This window comes from Hipposideros armiger, unplaced genomic scaffold (assembly GCF_001890085.2).
Source record: "Hipposideros armiger isolate ML-2016 unplaced genomic scaffold, ASM189008v1 scaffold_190, whole genome shotgun sequence".
In the NCBI taxonomy this organism is placed as follows: domain Eukaryota; kingdom Metazoa; phylum Chordata; class Mammalia; order Chiroptera; family Hipposideridae; genus Hipposideros; species Hipposideros armiger.
The window spans coordinates 2,661,890-2,679,852 of NW_017731540.1; the positions used below are offsets into that span (position 1 = coordinate 2,661,890).

At 37.7% G+C, this 17,963-nt stretch overlaps 1 protein-coding gene across 1 annotated transcript in view; it reads right to left on the reverse strand.

The window, feature by feature from the left end:
• Positions 1-17,963, reverse strand: part of PARD3B (par-3 family cell polarity regulator beta) — a gene marked incomplete at its 5' end in the record, with an annotated part of 286,988 nt that overhangs the window by 133,859 nt on the left and 135,166 nt on the right. Inside the window, one exon of the mRNA XM_019652918.1 lies at positions 16,388-16,690. Within this exon, the coding sequence (XP_019508463.1) occupies positions 16,388-16,690 (303 nt within the window). The remainder of the gene's footprint in view (positions 1-16,387; positions 16,691-17,963) is intronic.

The following is a 17,963-nucleotide window of genomic DNA, read 5'->3' on the forward strand; positions in this document are numbered from 1 at the left end:
ACCATCGGAAAACAAAACGATATTTACATTACAATTCATAACAGTAGCAAAATTACAGTTACAGAGTAGCAACGAAAATAATTTGATGGTTGGGGGTCACCACAACATGAGGAACTGTATTAAGGGGTCACGGCATCAGGAAGGTTGAGAACCACTGTTCTAGATCCTAAAACCCACATCTCAGCAGATTCTGGAAATACTTTATCTGATATAGCTAAATTTGGAGAAATTCCCTCTCAGAATTAAATGACCCAAAAGGAAATTTATGAACTGAGCCTCTTTGAAATTGCATGTAGATGCAAATGATCTGAAAATTATTATTGAGGTCTACTGCTTTACATTTTTTGTTTTCCAGTAAATTAGTTTTGAAACTTAGAAATCACACACACTCATAAAAGTTGTTTTTGAGACTTTTAAACTGAAATTCAGCATGCATAAGCCTTTTGGTACTACAATGTCCTGAATTTCTGAAATGCTTAGATCTAGCTCTGCTTCTCTTTCTTGGCATCTCTTAGTCTTCACTCTCATAAGTGCCCAGATAAACCAATTCATAAGATACTTGCTGGCTTTCACCAACACTAGCCTCCCTGCCAGGAGAAAAAGACTGGAACAAAGCTGCAGCGAGTGGAAAAGAAACTGTGGCAGAAAACAGACAATGAGAGAAAGGGCTGAAGTGGAGCACCACCAGGTTAGTTATTCATGATTGAAGAACACTGAGACATGAGCTACAAAAGAAGGAAACAATCCTATCTTCCCACCTGCTAACGGTGGTCACTGAAATGGTGACAATGGCCTACAGGGTTTCTCAGGGGGAGCACGGTTGGGAGAAGTAGCCTTTAGAAATGTTACTGATGTGAAGTTCAAGAGACCAACACTCAAGAACATGACAGTGATTGCCATTCCATGGGCCTCAACAAGGAAGACCTAAAGCACTAAAACCCAGCTTCCAGACATCTGAATCCAAGACTGGAATAAGGCAATATGACCCTACCTAAATGCCTGTCAGAAAGCAAAAATAAATTCTCTCTGGAGAAAGATAACATAAGCCTGAGATTATTGCTACAATTTTTCAAGCAGTATACCAGGAGATAGGAACAAATGATTGAAAACCAAGCGGAAAATTAAACAAAACAAAGCGACCCACTGCTAACACAGATATTCACATTATTGGACGTGCTTCTTAAAATAACTGTAATTAATACAGTCAAGAAGTAAGATGGTAAGATGGAGAATTTCATCAGAGAAGTAGAATCTTGGGGTATAACAAACAAATGGACACTCAAATCTGAAAATTACAGTAACTGAAATTAAAAGCTAAACTGAGGGGTTTATTGGAAGGCTGGACAGAGCAGAAGGCAAGATTATTAAACTAAAAGATAGGGCATTAAAAATAGCCAAACTGAACAAGAGAAAAAACACAGAACAGAGTGACAAGAACTCGAAAACGTCTAATATTTTTGTGTTGTTGGAGTCTCAGAAGGAAAAGAGAAAGAATAAAAATGGGACAGAAAAATATTTGAAGAGACATCAGCTGAGAATTTTCTAAAATTGATGAAGGACATTAAACCACAGATTTAAGAAGCTCTACAAATACTAGCACAGTTTAACCACACACACACACACACACACACACACACACTCACACACACACACACACCATAGTAACACTGTGAAAACCAAAGACAGAAAAATTTTAAAGCAGTCAAAGAAAAGAATATCTATTATTTTGAAAGGAGTAATAGTAGACTGACAATAGATTTTGTTGAAAACACCAAAAGCTGGAAAATAATGGAATAATATCTTTAAAATGTTAAAAGGAAAAAAAAAACCTGAGAACTACATACCCAAAGAAAATATACTTAAAAAAACAAAGATGAAATAAAAAATTAAAACAAATAAAAACTGAGAAGATTTGCCACATTACAAGAAATACCACAAGAAGTTATAAAGGGAAAAAGGAATAATATCCCAGATGGAAGCAAAGATACTCAGCAAGAAAGAAAGAGAAACAGAAATACTAAAAATAAATGAGGAGTTACCATATAGAACAATAATTACAGTGTATTGTAGGGTTCAAAACATATATAGATTTAAACTGAAAAAATAGCCTAAACAAAGTAGGGGTTAAATGTAGTTAAAGTGTTCCAAGTTCCATGCATTGCACAGGAAATAATGAAAGTACTAATTTATCTTGGACTATAATAAATCAAGAATATATGCAATTACCTGAGTACTAAAGGTAATAAAAGAGTAAAAGAACATATAACAAACTCATAGAGGGGGAGAATGAATCATATAAAATGCTTGATTAATAATCTATAAAGAAGCAAGAAAAAACGTAGAATAGGTAGAATAGAAATGGAGAGTAATATAGAAATTTAAATCAAATTATACCTGCAGTATCATTAAGTGTAAACATACTCTTTTAATTAAAATACAGACATTGTCTGAGTGGATATGAAAACAAAACAATTTGCCTATCACAAAAGATACACTAAACATAAAGGTCCAGAAATATAGAAAGTAAAAGGATGAACAGTATATACTAAGAAAAATTAAGAAAAGAACGATGGTACAGCTATAGCAATATCAGACAAAGTAGACTTTAATGCAGTAGTCATTACTACAAGTAAGTGCAATGAGTCATAATGATAAAAGGATCAATCCTCCAGGAATATATGACAATCCAAAGTTTGTATGACCCTAATAACAAGCTTCAAAATGCATAAAGCAAAAATTGACAAGACTAAAAGGAGAAATAGATAAATCCACAATTACAGAAGGTATTTTAACTTTAAAAGTAAAAAAAAAAAATCTACAGAGTATGTTCTCCAACCACAATGGAATATAACTAGAAATCGACAAGAAAAAGATAATAGAAAAATCTCAACAGCTAGAAACTGAACAACACACTTTCAAATAATCCATGAATCAAAGAGGAAGTTTTAATGTAAATAAAGAAATTCACTGAACTGAATGAGAATGAAAATGCAGCCTATCAAAATTTGTGAAATACAGCTAAAGCAGTGCTGACACGGAAACTTATAGCATTAAATGGTTATATTAGAAAAGAAGAGAATCTCAAATAAGTAATCTAAATTTCTACTTGAAGAAACTAGAAAAAAGAGAAGAAAGAAAAAGAAACAACAGAATAAACAGAAGGAAGGAAATAATAAAGAGCAGGAATCAATAAAATTTGAATCATAAAAACAACAGTAAATTAGTAAAACAAAATAGCTGGTGATATACAGATGATGTATTATAGAAGTGTACACTTAAAACCTATGTAATTTTACTAACCATTGTCACCCCAATAAATTTGATTTTAAAAAAAATAGCTGGTCCTTTGACGAAATCAATAAAAATAACAAATCTTCAACAAGACTGACAAAGAAAAAAGTGAGAAGACACAAATTACAAGTATCAGGAATAAAATGGGATATTACTATAGATTTTGTAATTCAGTAAGGGAATATTCTATCAATAGAATAATGAGGGAATACTACAAACAATTCCACTCACATAAATTTGACAATTTAGATGAAAAGGATCAACTCCTAGGAAAGTAAAAACTATCAGAACTCATAATATAACATAATTTGAATAGCCTTATAATTATTAAGGACACATTAAATTTATAATTAAAAACTCCCCCCAAAAGAAATCTCTAGGCCCAGATGATTTTGACAGAGAAGTCTACCAGACATTTAAAATTATACCATTTTTATAAAATTCCTTCCAGAAAAAGAAGAGGAGGTAACACTTCCCTACATTCAATGTATTATCCTGATACCAAACTCAAGGAGAGCACAACAAAACAACCCCCAAAACTACAGACCAATATCCTTCATGAATATAGATGCAAAAGTTCTTATAAATAATACCAGCAAATAACATTAATATGTGAAAAGAATGATATAACATGATCAAATGGGTTTTATTCCAGGATACAAGGCTGGTTCAATATTTAAAAATCAGTAAATGTAACCCAACAGACTAAAGAAGAAAAATCACCAGATCATATCAACTGATGCAGAAAAAGCATTTGATAAAACTCAACACCCATTTATGAAAAAACCCTCAGAAAACTAGGAATTAAAAAGAATGTCCTCAATGTGATAAAGATGGCTACCTAAAAACCTATAGCTAACATTATACCCAAGGGTGAAAGGCAGAGTTCTTTCCTCTAGGATTAGGAACAAGTCAAGAATGTTAATTTTCACCATTGCTGTTCAACAAAGTACTGGAAGTCCTTGGCAATGCAATAAGACAAGTAAAGGAAATAAAGATAGAAACGTATGGAGAGGAAAAAAAGAGAAATTATGTTCACACAGAAATCTGCAGGTGATTATTCACAGCAGCTCTGTTTCTAATAGTCCCATACTGGAAACAGCTAAAATGTCCCTCAATAGGTGAATGATTAAACAAATTGTGGTGCATCCATATCATGGAATACTGCTGAGCCATAAAAAGGGATGAACTATTGACACCCGCAACAACTTGGCTGAACTGCAAGGGCATTACATTGCGTGAAAAAGGTCACATATGTCCCCATTTATGTGAATCCATTTATGTAGCATTCTAGAAATGACAGACATATAGAAATAGGAAACAGACAAGTGAGTGCCAGGGGTTGGGGATGGTGGAAAGAGGGCGTGTAACCAGTAAGAGTTAGGAGGGATATTTTTTGTGGTGATGAATTAGTTCTGTATCTTGATTGCAGCAGTGATCACGCATGTGCTACAATGAATAGAATTATACACATACTTGTACACTGTACCAATGCCAAATTCCTGGTTTTTATATTGTATTATAATTACGTAAGATGTAACCACTGGAGAAAACTGCGTGATGAATACAAGGGTCTTCTCTGTACCATAACTGCAACTTCCTTTGACTTTATAAAGATTTCAAAATAAAGGGTTAAAAAATAATCATAACTATGTATAAATGTGGCTGTTGAAATCATAAGCATCTGGTTATGAAAAAAACAAAAAAAATATATGCGGTCGTGCTGGCAAGAACTGTCCATTCAAACTGAAAAAAAAAATCTAAATGAAATAATATTTTGAAATTCTCCTCCCAACTTCAATAGACTCCTAGGGGATCAGTAGTAATCTCAGTGGCAGAATGGTGTAAATGCCCAGATATCCGCATACATAATATTAAACTTACATGGTGTTTATTAACTGCCAGATGCTGGGTTGTTGTTGTTGTTTTTCTTACATGTATGAACTCAGTTAAATTGTTGTAATAACTGTCTTTTGTGGATACTATGATTATATTCATCTTATAGATGAGGGCGCTAAGCCAGAGAGAAGGTAATTAATCAGTAGACGGAGTGGTATAAGGACAGCCAGTAAGGCTTTGCTCTAAGGATGGGCACGGTGGGGCCCAAGCCACCTCCTGACCTTGACATACAAAACCCACTGTGTCTGCATTGAAGAGACTATCCCTCCTAGTCTCAGGCTTAGAGGTCTTGGCAATTTGGAAAGTCAGAGGCTGAGTAATGGCCAAGTTTGAGAGAATCCGGAGTGCTTGCTCAGGGTTGACTGCGAGTCTGTGCAATGCAGTGGCTACTGGATTTTGTTTCTGTATGGGTTCCTAGCAATCCTCAGCTCTTCAGTGGGGTGGTAGGGCACAGCATATAAATATTAACAAGCGTCTTTTAAGATGCTGGCTATTGATGAGGGCTAACATTAAAGCTACCTTTTATTGCCCTTTCTCATCCCACTGATTATTTATTGTTTGAAAAGATAAATACAGGAAAGCAACTGACCTGACAATGGCCTATTGTTGATTACACGTTGCATTAAATACCGAAATTATAAAGAGGGCACTTTGGAATCTGTCTTGAACATCGGCAAAGATTGTGTAATGAAAAGGTATGTGGCTTAGCCTAATAGATTAATGGAAACCACAGGTCACAAGAGCCCGGGATAAGTGTGGGAGATGAACACAAACCTAGAGCTACTACCAAGCAGCCTAAGGCTTCTGATACGTCCTTGTATCGCCACAGCCTTGAGTAGGGTGCTTTGTACATAATAGGCATCTAATATTTTCTAACAGAATGAATGGATGAATGAATGAATGTGGGAGAGAGGGAGGGGGAGGTGCCAGGCAGGGGAGGAGCAACATCATGCTCTTTGCACGTGCTCATTGGTTTCCAACATTGTTTTCCACAACCCAGAGTGAGAAATGCATTTTGCTTTATATCCCAGTATTCAGCTGCATACATACCCTGTATACATATGGAGCTATGTACATTGTACATACATATATAACTTAAAGAAACTGAAATAATTCTTACACTTACTACAATCTATGCAATGAACTTTTCTATCCTATTTTCTTAAAAAAAAATGCTGGTTGATTCCATCAGATTGATGTCACGTTGTGCTTATACACTACAATCTACAGGCTGAGAAACTAGAAGCTCATTCATGGGTTTTGGAGTTAGATCTGGGTCCGCCAGCTTATTACCTGTGTTTCTTCATTTCTCTGAGCCACCAGTTTCTTATTTGTGAAATACGTATCTGCTCTACAGGAGTTTTGTTATCTTCCTAAAGCATAAATCTCAACATGCCATCTTCATTTCAGGAGTTCCCTGTTGCTCTTGCGCTTTACCTTTGATTATGTGACCTTCAACAATATGGCCTTCATCTTTTTCCTCCAGCTGGCTCTAATGTACATACCACATTCCAACTCTTCTGCAGTTCCCTAAATGCACCGTGTTTTCTCCTTGGGCCTTTGTGCGTGCTCTTCTTCCCACTTGATTCATTTCTACCTGTGCTTTAGGCCATAAGATAGATTCCCTCAAGGAGCCTGCTTTGACCCTACCCCCACCCCACCACCACCACCACCAGCACCACCGTCAGATCTGCAGTCAGCTCCCCTCTCCTGAGCTCCTAGTACACCTTTGGCTTACCCTTATCATAGCATATCACCGTTACAATTCCAAAATATCAATTGCATCCCTCTGGGAGGCGGGAAGCCCTGTACTCTTCTAGTCTGTTATTAATAATGTCTAAAAAAATTCTGTACCCTCCTTCCCATCCTCTTAGTAAATGGGATAAGTTAGATGAATATATCCTAAGGATCAGGTCAATTGTTTGAAAAACAGTCAAGTCAATGCTTAAATGACAGCTTTAAGAAATCAGAGAAACCCTCTGGCAAACATTCCTCACACATGCTCGCTTACTACCAGTGACTGAGGATGGCAGGGGGTGGAAATGCATGGTCACTGAGCTCCAACCCTCCTTGTCTAGCTCATGTATAATAAAGGAGGAGCTGTCTACATTTGTCACCCCTGGACACTGACAACTTAGGCAGACATAAGTCTAGCATAGTCCCAAGAGTAGGGCTCTCAGAAGATGAAAAAAAAGAAATTAATGAGAACATCAAGTTTTAAAGAGAGGGGATGGAGGAAAGTAGAGTTAATGGTATATCAGTTACTATTAGCACTTATCTGGTCATAGAGATTCTTTCATTAAGAGATTTCTCATTATTGTTTAAAAGTCACTTAAAATCGATGGTAATATATGTTCTAAGGAAAAAAAATCTGATTGCTTTGTTCAACTGATGAATTTAAACTCTCCATGGAAACGGCATTTATCACTGGGATTCCCAAATTGAAATGAGATCACTTAGCTCTGTTTGTATAAGCTAAAAAACACATCTCCAAGTAATCTATCGTATCCACTGTTCAAGTTCCTACACACAGCTTCACTAAGTATGAGTCAGAAGTGAGAGCAGAACTTCTAAAAAACCAACCAACCAACCAACCAACCAACCAACCAACCAACCAACCAACCAACAAAAACCAACTAAAGTAAAACTAACAGGAAAGATCACTAGAGAAAGAGATGGGAGACAAACACCAATAGAGGTACGAGTTGTGCATGATAAAGCTGTGGCTCAAACAAATGCCAAATCTCTGAAATCAAACAATGAAATATCCATTCTCCTGCCTTGCCCAGTAGCACAAGATACATTCGCTCCCAGCTGTTCACACCTGGTTATGAAGCTTTTCTGTTAACACTTTTTCTATCCTTCATCACCCTTAACTTAGAATTTCCCCAAACATACTTTTCCAGTGGTCATGAAAACTAAGAAAGTATGTCCCCCACTTGCTTTACTTAAGTGATATTAGAAGTTCATCAGGCTGAAATATTTCCGTCTCAGCTATAAAAGAGGCTCAACTTAATAAGGATAGCCTCCCACGGGGAGTTAATAAGAATATATTTGAACAGAGTGCTATGTAGCATTAATCTATAACGTTTGCATTATTAAAGGGAAGTGAAAAAAAAAAAAAGGGAGAGAAATTACCTAGAAGTAATCTGGGGTGGAATCCATAGAGTGGCTCTCAAAAAGCCACTTGTAATTCCTTTGTCCCTTGTCTTTCTGTACTAGAGAGATGAAATGCTATTTCTCAATACCCTCTTACAATTGGCAGAGGCTTTTAAACATAGCTTTTGCCAATTGGAAGTTGTTGGGATCTTCTGGGAAATCTTTTCAAAGAGATAAATCTGACTGGCACATTCCATTGGCCAGTTGCCCCTTTGTCCTTGGAAAATGGCCTGGAAGCCTAGAGCTGCAAAAGCCACTTAGAATCATGATGCAACATGAGGAAGAGGCCTAACCCCTGGGGAAAGCAAAGGAGAAAAATGAAAAGAGGCCACTTTATGAAGTCAGGGCCATCTAAATTCCTTAAAGGGTGCGATAAATATATCAGTTGGGTGTTTCGTTGTTTATAGCAAAACAGGATCTGACTTGGCATATTGTTGTTATTGATAGCTCTTCTGGGGCCCATAGAAATCCAGCTAGTCTGTTCTGTGAACCACTGTTCACAGTGGTTGTCCAACTCCAAACCAAATGGACATTCACATGACAGGAAGAAAGTGTTAGTTCTGATGACAAGCTTAGGAACATCTTATGAGTTATGTTTTTTGACAAGAATTGACAAAGTAGGTAAGTGTATAATAACTCTGCTCTTCACTTATGCATGTTACATGACTGATCTAAAAGAATCTGAGCCAGTTTTCTTGTCTTTTATCCCTTTACTTTCTCTTCTGTTTCTACTTTTTGTTTTTTGATGATTGAAATACACCAGCAGGAGTCTGGGCTAGGATTAAGAATTAATCATTAACCATGTATCCATGGAACAGATGGAAACTAACTGGTTCCTAAACCCATGACTTTAAGGGTCAACAGGTAGAGATAATCAATAACTTTTCTAAATAGTTACATTTAATCCAATAACCTTATTACTATATAGCCTAATAATATATAATATAGTCCAACAATATTTAGTGGAATAACCTTCCTAAACAGTCATAGTCAACATTTATTGAACCAGGTACTGGGATGATTTGATTGAATCCACAAGTAATTCATAAGAAATAGGGTATACGTTTGTCCCCATTTTGCAGTGAAAAAGCTGAGGCTTTGAAAAATTAATACATTTCAACCAAAATTCTAGAAAGGATTAGCCTCAGGTTTTTCCCAAATTGAATGCATATTCATGATTTTTATAATATTATATATATATATATATATATATATTCTAATGGACTATATTATAGTATAATTATTTATGAGACAGTTTCAGTTCTTAGACTGAGTTCCTTGGGGGTAAGGATAGCTTTCAAACTTCATTGTATAACCTACGAAATACAACAGATGCTCAAAAAGAGTTTCTTACAAACACTGATGAATGTCTGCTGGGGAATCAAGGCTGCTTAACTGGAGCACTGAGGAGCTGTGCCATTTGCCACTTAAATTTCATAGCTGTGGTCAATCAGTCAATAAGTAAGTATATAGTAGGCAGATATTAAGAGCCCAGAATTACACTGGGCCACAGCAAGTCTTATTTTGCATAAATAAGTCTAAGTGGACACATTATTTATGAATTCTGAGAAGAGGAAAAAGTTATCTCTAGGACTAAGAGCAAGTAATTCCCTTTCTTGTTGCGGTTACTAGATTGGTAAGTCGGGGTTCTTTCAAACATAATGTACCTTAGTATCAGTAATAATTTGACATAGTGTTCATGGATGAACTGGGGAATGCACACTAGATAACAGTAGACTGGATTAATAGCTAACTGAACACCCCAAAGAGTGTTGATTAATGGAGGTCTTGAGTGATGAGTTGCGGGGATTGTACTTGACTTTGATCAATGATCTTATCAATGACATGGATGAGTCCACAATGATTAAATATAAGGATGGTAGAAAGCTAGAAAAGATAGATAATACATTGGAGGACAAAAATGAATACTTTAAAATGTCTTTATTGGCTACAATGATGGGCTAAACCTAATAAGGAAATATTTAACCTGGATAAAGAGAATACCCTACATTTAAAAAAATCATCGTATAAATGATTGACTTTTACACAATATGTTGGGAGAATCTGGCTTGATAGTAACTCAAGTAAAAACAAAATAGAGGGTTTAGTTTAAAAGTGAAATCTAAGCCAATAATCGCAGCTGGTATAAAAGTTAAGGCCACATTAGTAAATTTACAGGATTAAGACCAAGAGATGCAAGAGTCCTGCTGATTGTTGTGCTTTTGTGACCATATCCGAAATACGGTGTCCAGTTCTCCACAGCATGCTCAACAAAGGGCAATCATAGATTCTAAAAACTCAATAGACTTGAGTGTGTTCAGAATATGACTACCAAGAAGGCTACTGGTATGGAGTATAAGTGACTAAGATAGCTAGAACAGTTTCTGCTGAAGAAATGATTATGTTTCTTAATGTTATATGCATGTTTTCTTCATCCTTGTAAGGCGAGCTCCGAGCACAGTGCCTGGCACATGTTTGAAGTTCAATAAATGTTTGCTAATGGAGATGGTTGCCACAGTCAACTGAAATATCTGAAGGGCTATTAATGAGGTTTAGATACCATGTCCAGGTAGATCAATCCAGGATCTGTAGTAAATGTTACATGGTGACAGCATTTGGAAAGCTACAAAGTGGGCATTTCTACATCAATTAGAGTGATTTGGAAGACAAAAAGGATGCCTCATGAATTCTTGTCCCTGGAAGTGTGCCAATGTGGGTCAAGTGACATCCTGTGAGGGATTTTGTGGAGAAGATGCCTCTGCATGATGGGGTGTGAGGCTTGGCCACCTAAGGTCCCGTTCAAGTCTAAGATTCTGTCAAATCATTAATTAATTAATTATTGTATACACACTGCTCTAGGAACTCAGGAGATCATGCATGGTAAGCAAAAGCAGGCAAGGCTCCTACCCCCGTGGAGCCTGCAGTTGAGACCAGTAGTTGCCAAAATGGACTGTGTGTACCCCATTTGGGGGGAGGAAGAAAATATTAGAACTATTACTTGTATAATAAAGAAAATCTCATTGTATTCATTTCTATATTGGATATATGTGTTATAATGCATATACTATCTTAGTAAGGTAAGTAAGTGTATATTATTTGAAATCGAGTACATATATTTTGGGAGGTTAACACCCTAAAACATTTTTACTGATATAAGGTGTGATCAAACAGTCTCTAGTACAGAATGTCCAATAATCATGAGAACTAATGAAAACTGCAACTGAGTCAAACGCCACATCTTCTATTCCCCCTGCTTTGGACTATTCTAAATGCATCCAAACATAAGGCTTTACTGTTCATATACTGTGGGGGCCCTTTAAATGCTGGTGTCACAGTGGGAAACTAACACACTATAAACCCTAAGCAGTTGTCAGGCTTTTGGGGACAGGACTGAATCAATGCTATGTTTATATCCTGGAAGAACCAACACTATGAGAATCTAGTCCTATGATTCTGTCATAGCGGTAAGGATTTTTTAAACTACCATCACTGACAGATGAATCCTTTATAAGCCAGTTTTTCTTAGAAAGGCTGAAGGTTCAGGGCCAACCCTTGAGAAGCAGGGAGATAAGAGGCAGAAGCTGCCTCTGCTAGAAAACCACTGTGGGCCACACACATATGATACGCTCCTGTGTCAGAGACAGATGGACAAGTAGAGGTTTGTTTTATACAGTGATACCAAAAAATGCAAAATGCAAAATTGTATTTAACTATTACAATGTGTGAAGCTGTTATTATAATCCTCCTTTTGCAGATAAGGAGGTGAGGATAAAGTGCCTAGGCCATTTAGCAGCCAGTTGAATTCCAGGATTTATATCTCACATTAAAACCCTCAATGAGGGCCAGCCAAGTGGCGCAAAGGTTAAGAACTGGCTTGGGACGCCAGAGGGCCCCGGTTTGGATCCCACATATGAGGGCCAGTGACACTGCCCTCCACAGCTAAGATGCTGAACAACAGCTCAACCTGGAGCTGGGCTGCTGTGAGTCGCCGGTGACGGCGTAGGCTGCAGCCCTTGCTGCAGTGGGTTGCCATGGGCTACCGTGTGTAGCCAGCAGCCAGCGTGAGTGGCCAGCAGCTGCCGTGAGTGGCTGTCCAGAAGCCAGAGACTGATCTGCCTCACCCGGGAAGAGCGCAATGATGGTGCCAACCTGGGCCAGTGAAGCAACGTCCTCCACAACTAGACTGAAGAACAAAAGGACAGCAACTTGTCTGTTCCCCTTCCCCCAATTCCCCAGCACTGTTCCCATCCCCCCAATTCCCCAATAAAAAAATCTTTAAAAAAACAAAATCCCTCAATGATCCCTTTCCCACCTCACCCCTCCCCCACCTCTCAGGATGGCGTCCAAACTCCTAACCGAGTCTGTCATCTGTCTTTTGCCCAGCTCTCTGACCCTCCCATTTTCTCTCTTGCCATTTACTCCTCTCACACAGGTTTCCATTTTATTGAGCTTCTTGTAGCTGCTCTAACGCATCACGCTTCCTCTGACCTCCATGCTGTTCTCTGTGCCCCCGACCCAACAGCCCCGGCTGCAGCAGGTACCCCGTGCTCCCGGCACAGGAGCACTTCTCACTCTGTGTTCTCATCCTGTGTTTACATTTTTGTAGCCTCCACTGGACTGTATGCTTGGGAAGATACCCATCTTCCTAGTTCCCTTATGACCTCCACACTGAATTCAGGTCCTGGCACTTAGTGCGACGCTCAAAAAATATCTGTTGAATTATATACATGATGATGAGAAACGGCATCTTGAAAAAGTTAATTCACTAAAGGTCATACAGTCATATCTAGAAGAGAACTGGACCCAGCTCAGCCTCATTCCAAAGCTCATGATTTAAACTGCTATTAGCATGTTGGGAGCCCAAATGGATGCCATTCTACCTATTTATTTTTACATATATGTATATCTTGGTTTATGAGCATGATTCATTCTGGAAACAAACTACTTGTATTGCAAGACATCGCTCATTTGCCAAGTTAAAATGTATTAGAAATGCTAGCTCGTCTTATGAAACACTCGCAAACCAAGTTACTCGCAATCCAAGGTTTTACATATATATGTCTCACATTTACATATATATATTACATTTTTATGCTGCAATTAACATAGGAATGCATATGTCTTTTTGAATTAATATTTTTGTATTCTGCAGATAAATACCCAGAGGTGAAATTGCCGGGTCGTATGGCAGTCAGAACCCTTCCTAACACAGACTTCTGGACAGCTAGTACAAATCAATACATGTGAACATAAGATGGAACCTATTCATTCATAACCTGGCTCTAACCTGCTTTCCAGCCTCATTTTCTATCACTTTCTTTCCCATCCACACTATGTTTTAGATGCTTCTGAGCTTCCTTAATGTGTAATGCTCTTTCAGGCCACTTCACCCCTGTACACACTAATTACTATGTCAGGAAAACAATTTTTCTATTGGATCCGGTCAAGTCTTGCTAATCCTTCCAGAGCCAGTTCAAATATTGTTTCCTTTTGAAGATCTTTGCTGAACAGCAGAGTTAGAAATGAAAAGCTTCTTTTTCTTCTATTTACAGTGTATTGCTGTTATCTGTTTTCACATGAGTTGACCCCCCTTCTAACTAGAACGTGACTTCCTCTGGACTGGGACCACATCTTAATCATCACTGTATCATCCCTAGAGCTTACGACAGTAACTAGAACACACTGAAAAAGTGAAAGACTGAACAGATGACAAAAATGAATGACATGCTTCTAACTGTATCTACAGTAGTAGGTTTAGAACTTCTAGTTCCTGCTTCGGGACACTGTCCTATAACATGTTGTTATATATGTTAGGGACACTCCCATTTCAACTCTCTCCTTAGACTCTCCTGGTCCCAGGCATATCAGGCAAGTTCAGAATTTCACTGATGAAGGAGAGTAATAACAACGATGGTGATAATAGCTAACATTGCTGAATGCTTATCACGTGCCCAGACAAAAACGACTTGCTTTCAGACTTAAAGAACAAAGAGCAGAATAATCTTTAAATATAATCAAAGATAAAAGCAAAATAAATATAATTCTGAGTATAAAGAGTCATACTTTGATCTGTTATCCAAAAATACGACACCTGTCTAAAACTTCACTGAAAGAGTTTTAGATCATTTATTAATACAAAAAGGTCAGAGCCAAAGGAAAGACTATTGCTTATACACATGTCTGCGCTGGGCAGTAAATCACATATTTTTTCCTAATATCATTCTATAGTGGCTCCAGTTAAGATTATCTTAAGAAATTTCTTTCCTGGTTAAATCTATTGTACATGGGTGAAAATTAGCTTCCGGATAGCATCTCCTCGTGTTCCAAAGAATGACCACAAGATCTGGAGAGAAAATAAGCCTTAGGTGACAAAAATCTGGGGAGTAATGAATGCTGATTGTTGTATGTTCCTCTTAGAGACTTACAGTGCACATTAGCATACTGGGGCTAAGAAAGCCACGGTAAGGAAAACTGCTCAATGTGTAGCCCAGAATCCTCCATGGTTTATTTGACCAGTGAACATTTTTTTTTCTTTTTTAATAGAATGCCTCATTTATTTTCTTGGAATTAGAATTGAGAAATATTGGCTTTAGAAGTTTCTAGAAACAGTTCTGCACTGGGATTTTGGCAGTGGGCATGTGCAAAGGGGATTGCTATGAAGACCTACCTGATTTAGAAAAAGTAAGATCTGCTAGGCTCTGGGCCAGAAGAGACTCATGTTTGGTATCATCATTTACGTGATAAAAATTCAACCCTATATAAATGCTTGGAAGAAAAGGGCCAACTCTTAATCACTTGTTTGAATTAAGAATTTAGTAATTATGGCTGTCTCACACAGTCATAGAAATTTATACTTTCATTTTATCCCAAAGAAAAACTTGACCATCTTTCTTTAATACTATCAACCTGGAAGCTTGACAGTAAGGATTAAAAATTGCTCCTTCCTTCCCACTTGGTTATTGGAAAGGCTCTGAAAGGTAATCAGTCTTGTGAAGCTATACTTTACAGTCTGCATAAAAATGCCATGATTTCCCTTCCTTTCCCCAACCTAATTGAAAGTGCATAATATCACCCAGCTGGGGAAATGTAAACGGTAAACATATGCAGTATATCATGCTATCACACAAAAGCTGGTTACTAATAGGAACTTGGTGGTTGTCAGGACCAAAAGGAATCTGGAAACAAGTCTTTTTTCTCCATCTAGAATGAGAGCTCTTTGTGCTTGCCAAGCTGTAGTCAGATTAAACCAAGGTCAGTCAACTCATTCCTTGCCTGTGTAATTCCAAGGGTCACCTAACAATGTATATTGACTAACACTCTCTTGTATCAGCCTTTCATTCAAGAGACGAGGCATTTTTCCTCTGGCAGGATGTGGGGTTGGAATCATCTTATTCCCTACCTACTTCAGTTGTACTGACAGATGGTCCTGTTATCTCTTTCCTTAGTTGCTACACCTCAAGTTCCTTGGCTTTGTCACCTCTTATCTTTCTCTACTTCATCAAACTCCTATTGTCAAGGTTATCTCCCTTTCTACCTCTGATTATCCATGAACATTGGTACAGGATCACATTTTCCTTGAGTATAAAATCCTGATCTTACTTTTCAAAGTCCTCTGCACCTCTGCAGCTATCTATAATTCCGCTTCATTTATGCCTGCTTAGAAGTCATCATTCTAGTCTCTGACTCCGCACGTCCAAGCGTCATGCCATTTTCTTAAATAAGACTTTCACAGTAGGGCTTTTAGAAGGAAAGGACAATATCCCTTCAAGGTTTTCACCATTAGTTCTCTTTTACAACATTCCTCCCTGTTGTACCATGAACTCAACTTGTACTCATTCATGCTGCCTTATAACTGACTAGTGTTTTATTTTTGATAGCTGATACCTTACAGGTAGGTCAAAGCATAGCACTTGTCAAGGGTACCGTGTCATTTCCATTTTAACAGATTGAAGGATATATTTTTATCTGCTTCAGCAGTACAGATGATTTGAAACTTACTGAATTAAAAGTACATTCATCTTTTAATAAGTTATATTACCTGTCAACTGGCACTGGCGGATGGTATGGCTTGTTGACCTTGGCATACAGACCCTCTAAGTGATCTCTCTCTGGAGACAGTGGACGACCATCTCGAGGAAAACCCAGTGGTCCAGGCCTAGGGGGAGATGGAGACCTATAGACATTTGCTGATGCACATGGTTCCCGGAAGTGGTTCACTCTGGCGTAATTGGGGTCCATTTCATCATCGTCCATATCATGCAGTGATCCCACTGTACCGGTAGTATAATCAACGAGACCTCTTAACTGCTTTTCCCTTAGTTCCTGGTGTTTTGCTCCAATCCTGAAAAATATAGAACAATAACAGAGATATATGTGATTTTACATGCTAATACAATGATATATTTACTCTCCAGAATCTATGTTAATTGTTCCTAATTAGTCACTTAGTTGTCGCTTTCCTGTGTGCAGACTCAAGATCACACCATGCAGAAATGCCAACAGTATATTCCATGGGATTAATTTTATATCTGTGGTCTTTATTTATTACAAGGTCTTTCCTTTTTTCCTTTTTTATGCACTTTGAAAAGCTTTACTGAAAAATAATTAACATACAATAAACAACCTATTAAACGTGTAAATTAGATGAGTTTTACAGGCTCTTTACTTTTATAGCAATGCTACAGGAATTTTAACATCTTGCCCACTGATGACTGGACTGACTGCAGAGTCAGAGGCTGTTTTTCATTACCATTCCCTCCCTATAAGTGAGATGTGCTCATGGGAACAGTACATCTTCCATGCGTTATTATGGAAACCTGCCTTGGAACAGGGATGCATGTTTAAGAGCCCATCAGAATCTTATACTTTGTCTTTGATTTCTCTATTTGGTGCCCTAGAGTTCCACTGTATGCTTCTACAGAAAAGAGCTTGCAAAAATTAATTTAAATTTGAAAAAGAAATGCAGAGGCTTTGTGGTCACTAAAAGCAGTGGGATCAGATATAATTTATAAGAGACTCTAAGTTTTTTGGTTACATAAGTAAGGATGATTGTGTCTCACTATATAGGGAGTAGGGACAGAGTAAAACAGTGAAGAAATTAATAGGCTCCTGACAGAGATGAATTGGCACATATAAGTGAATTAAACACCATTACTGGCAGAGCTCCATAGTGCTAAAGCCTTAAGTGATATTACAAAATGTTACTGCTAATCAGTGTACTGTGTAGACTACTGGGAATGGGAGCAGAAAAATATACTTAGGTGGATTCCAAATTCATCTGAATTTTGAGAATTTGACATTTAATCTGGAAAGTGTTGGATTGGCTCTCCTAAATTCCCAGTTATGTGTTAAAATGGAAAGGTCACTGTGATATCTTATTGGACAATGGTGATCGGACGGTGTCATGTGTTCAGCGCTAATGAGGAAAGAATGTAACCTTACATCACCAGACAAACAAAGTGCATTGTGTACAGGATGAGAGAATTAAGATGTATTGGCTTGATGGTGAAAGAAAGACTTTTAAGAAAGGATGGGGACAAATCTGAAGTCCTGGGCTCAGAGAATACGAGAGGGCTGTGGGCTAGAAAGGAAAGATCTGTATATGCCTAGAGACA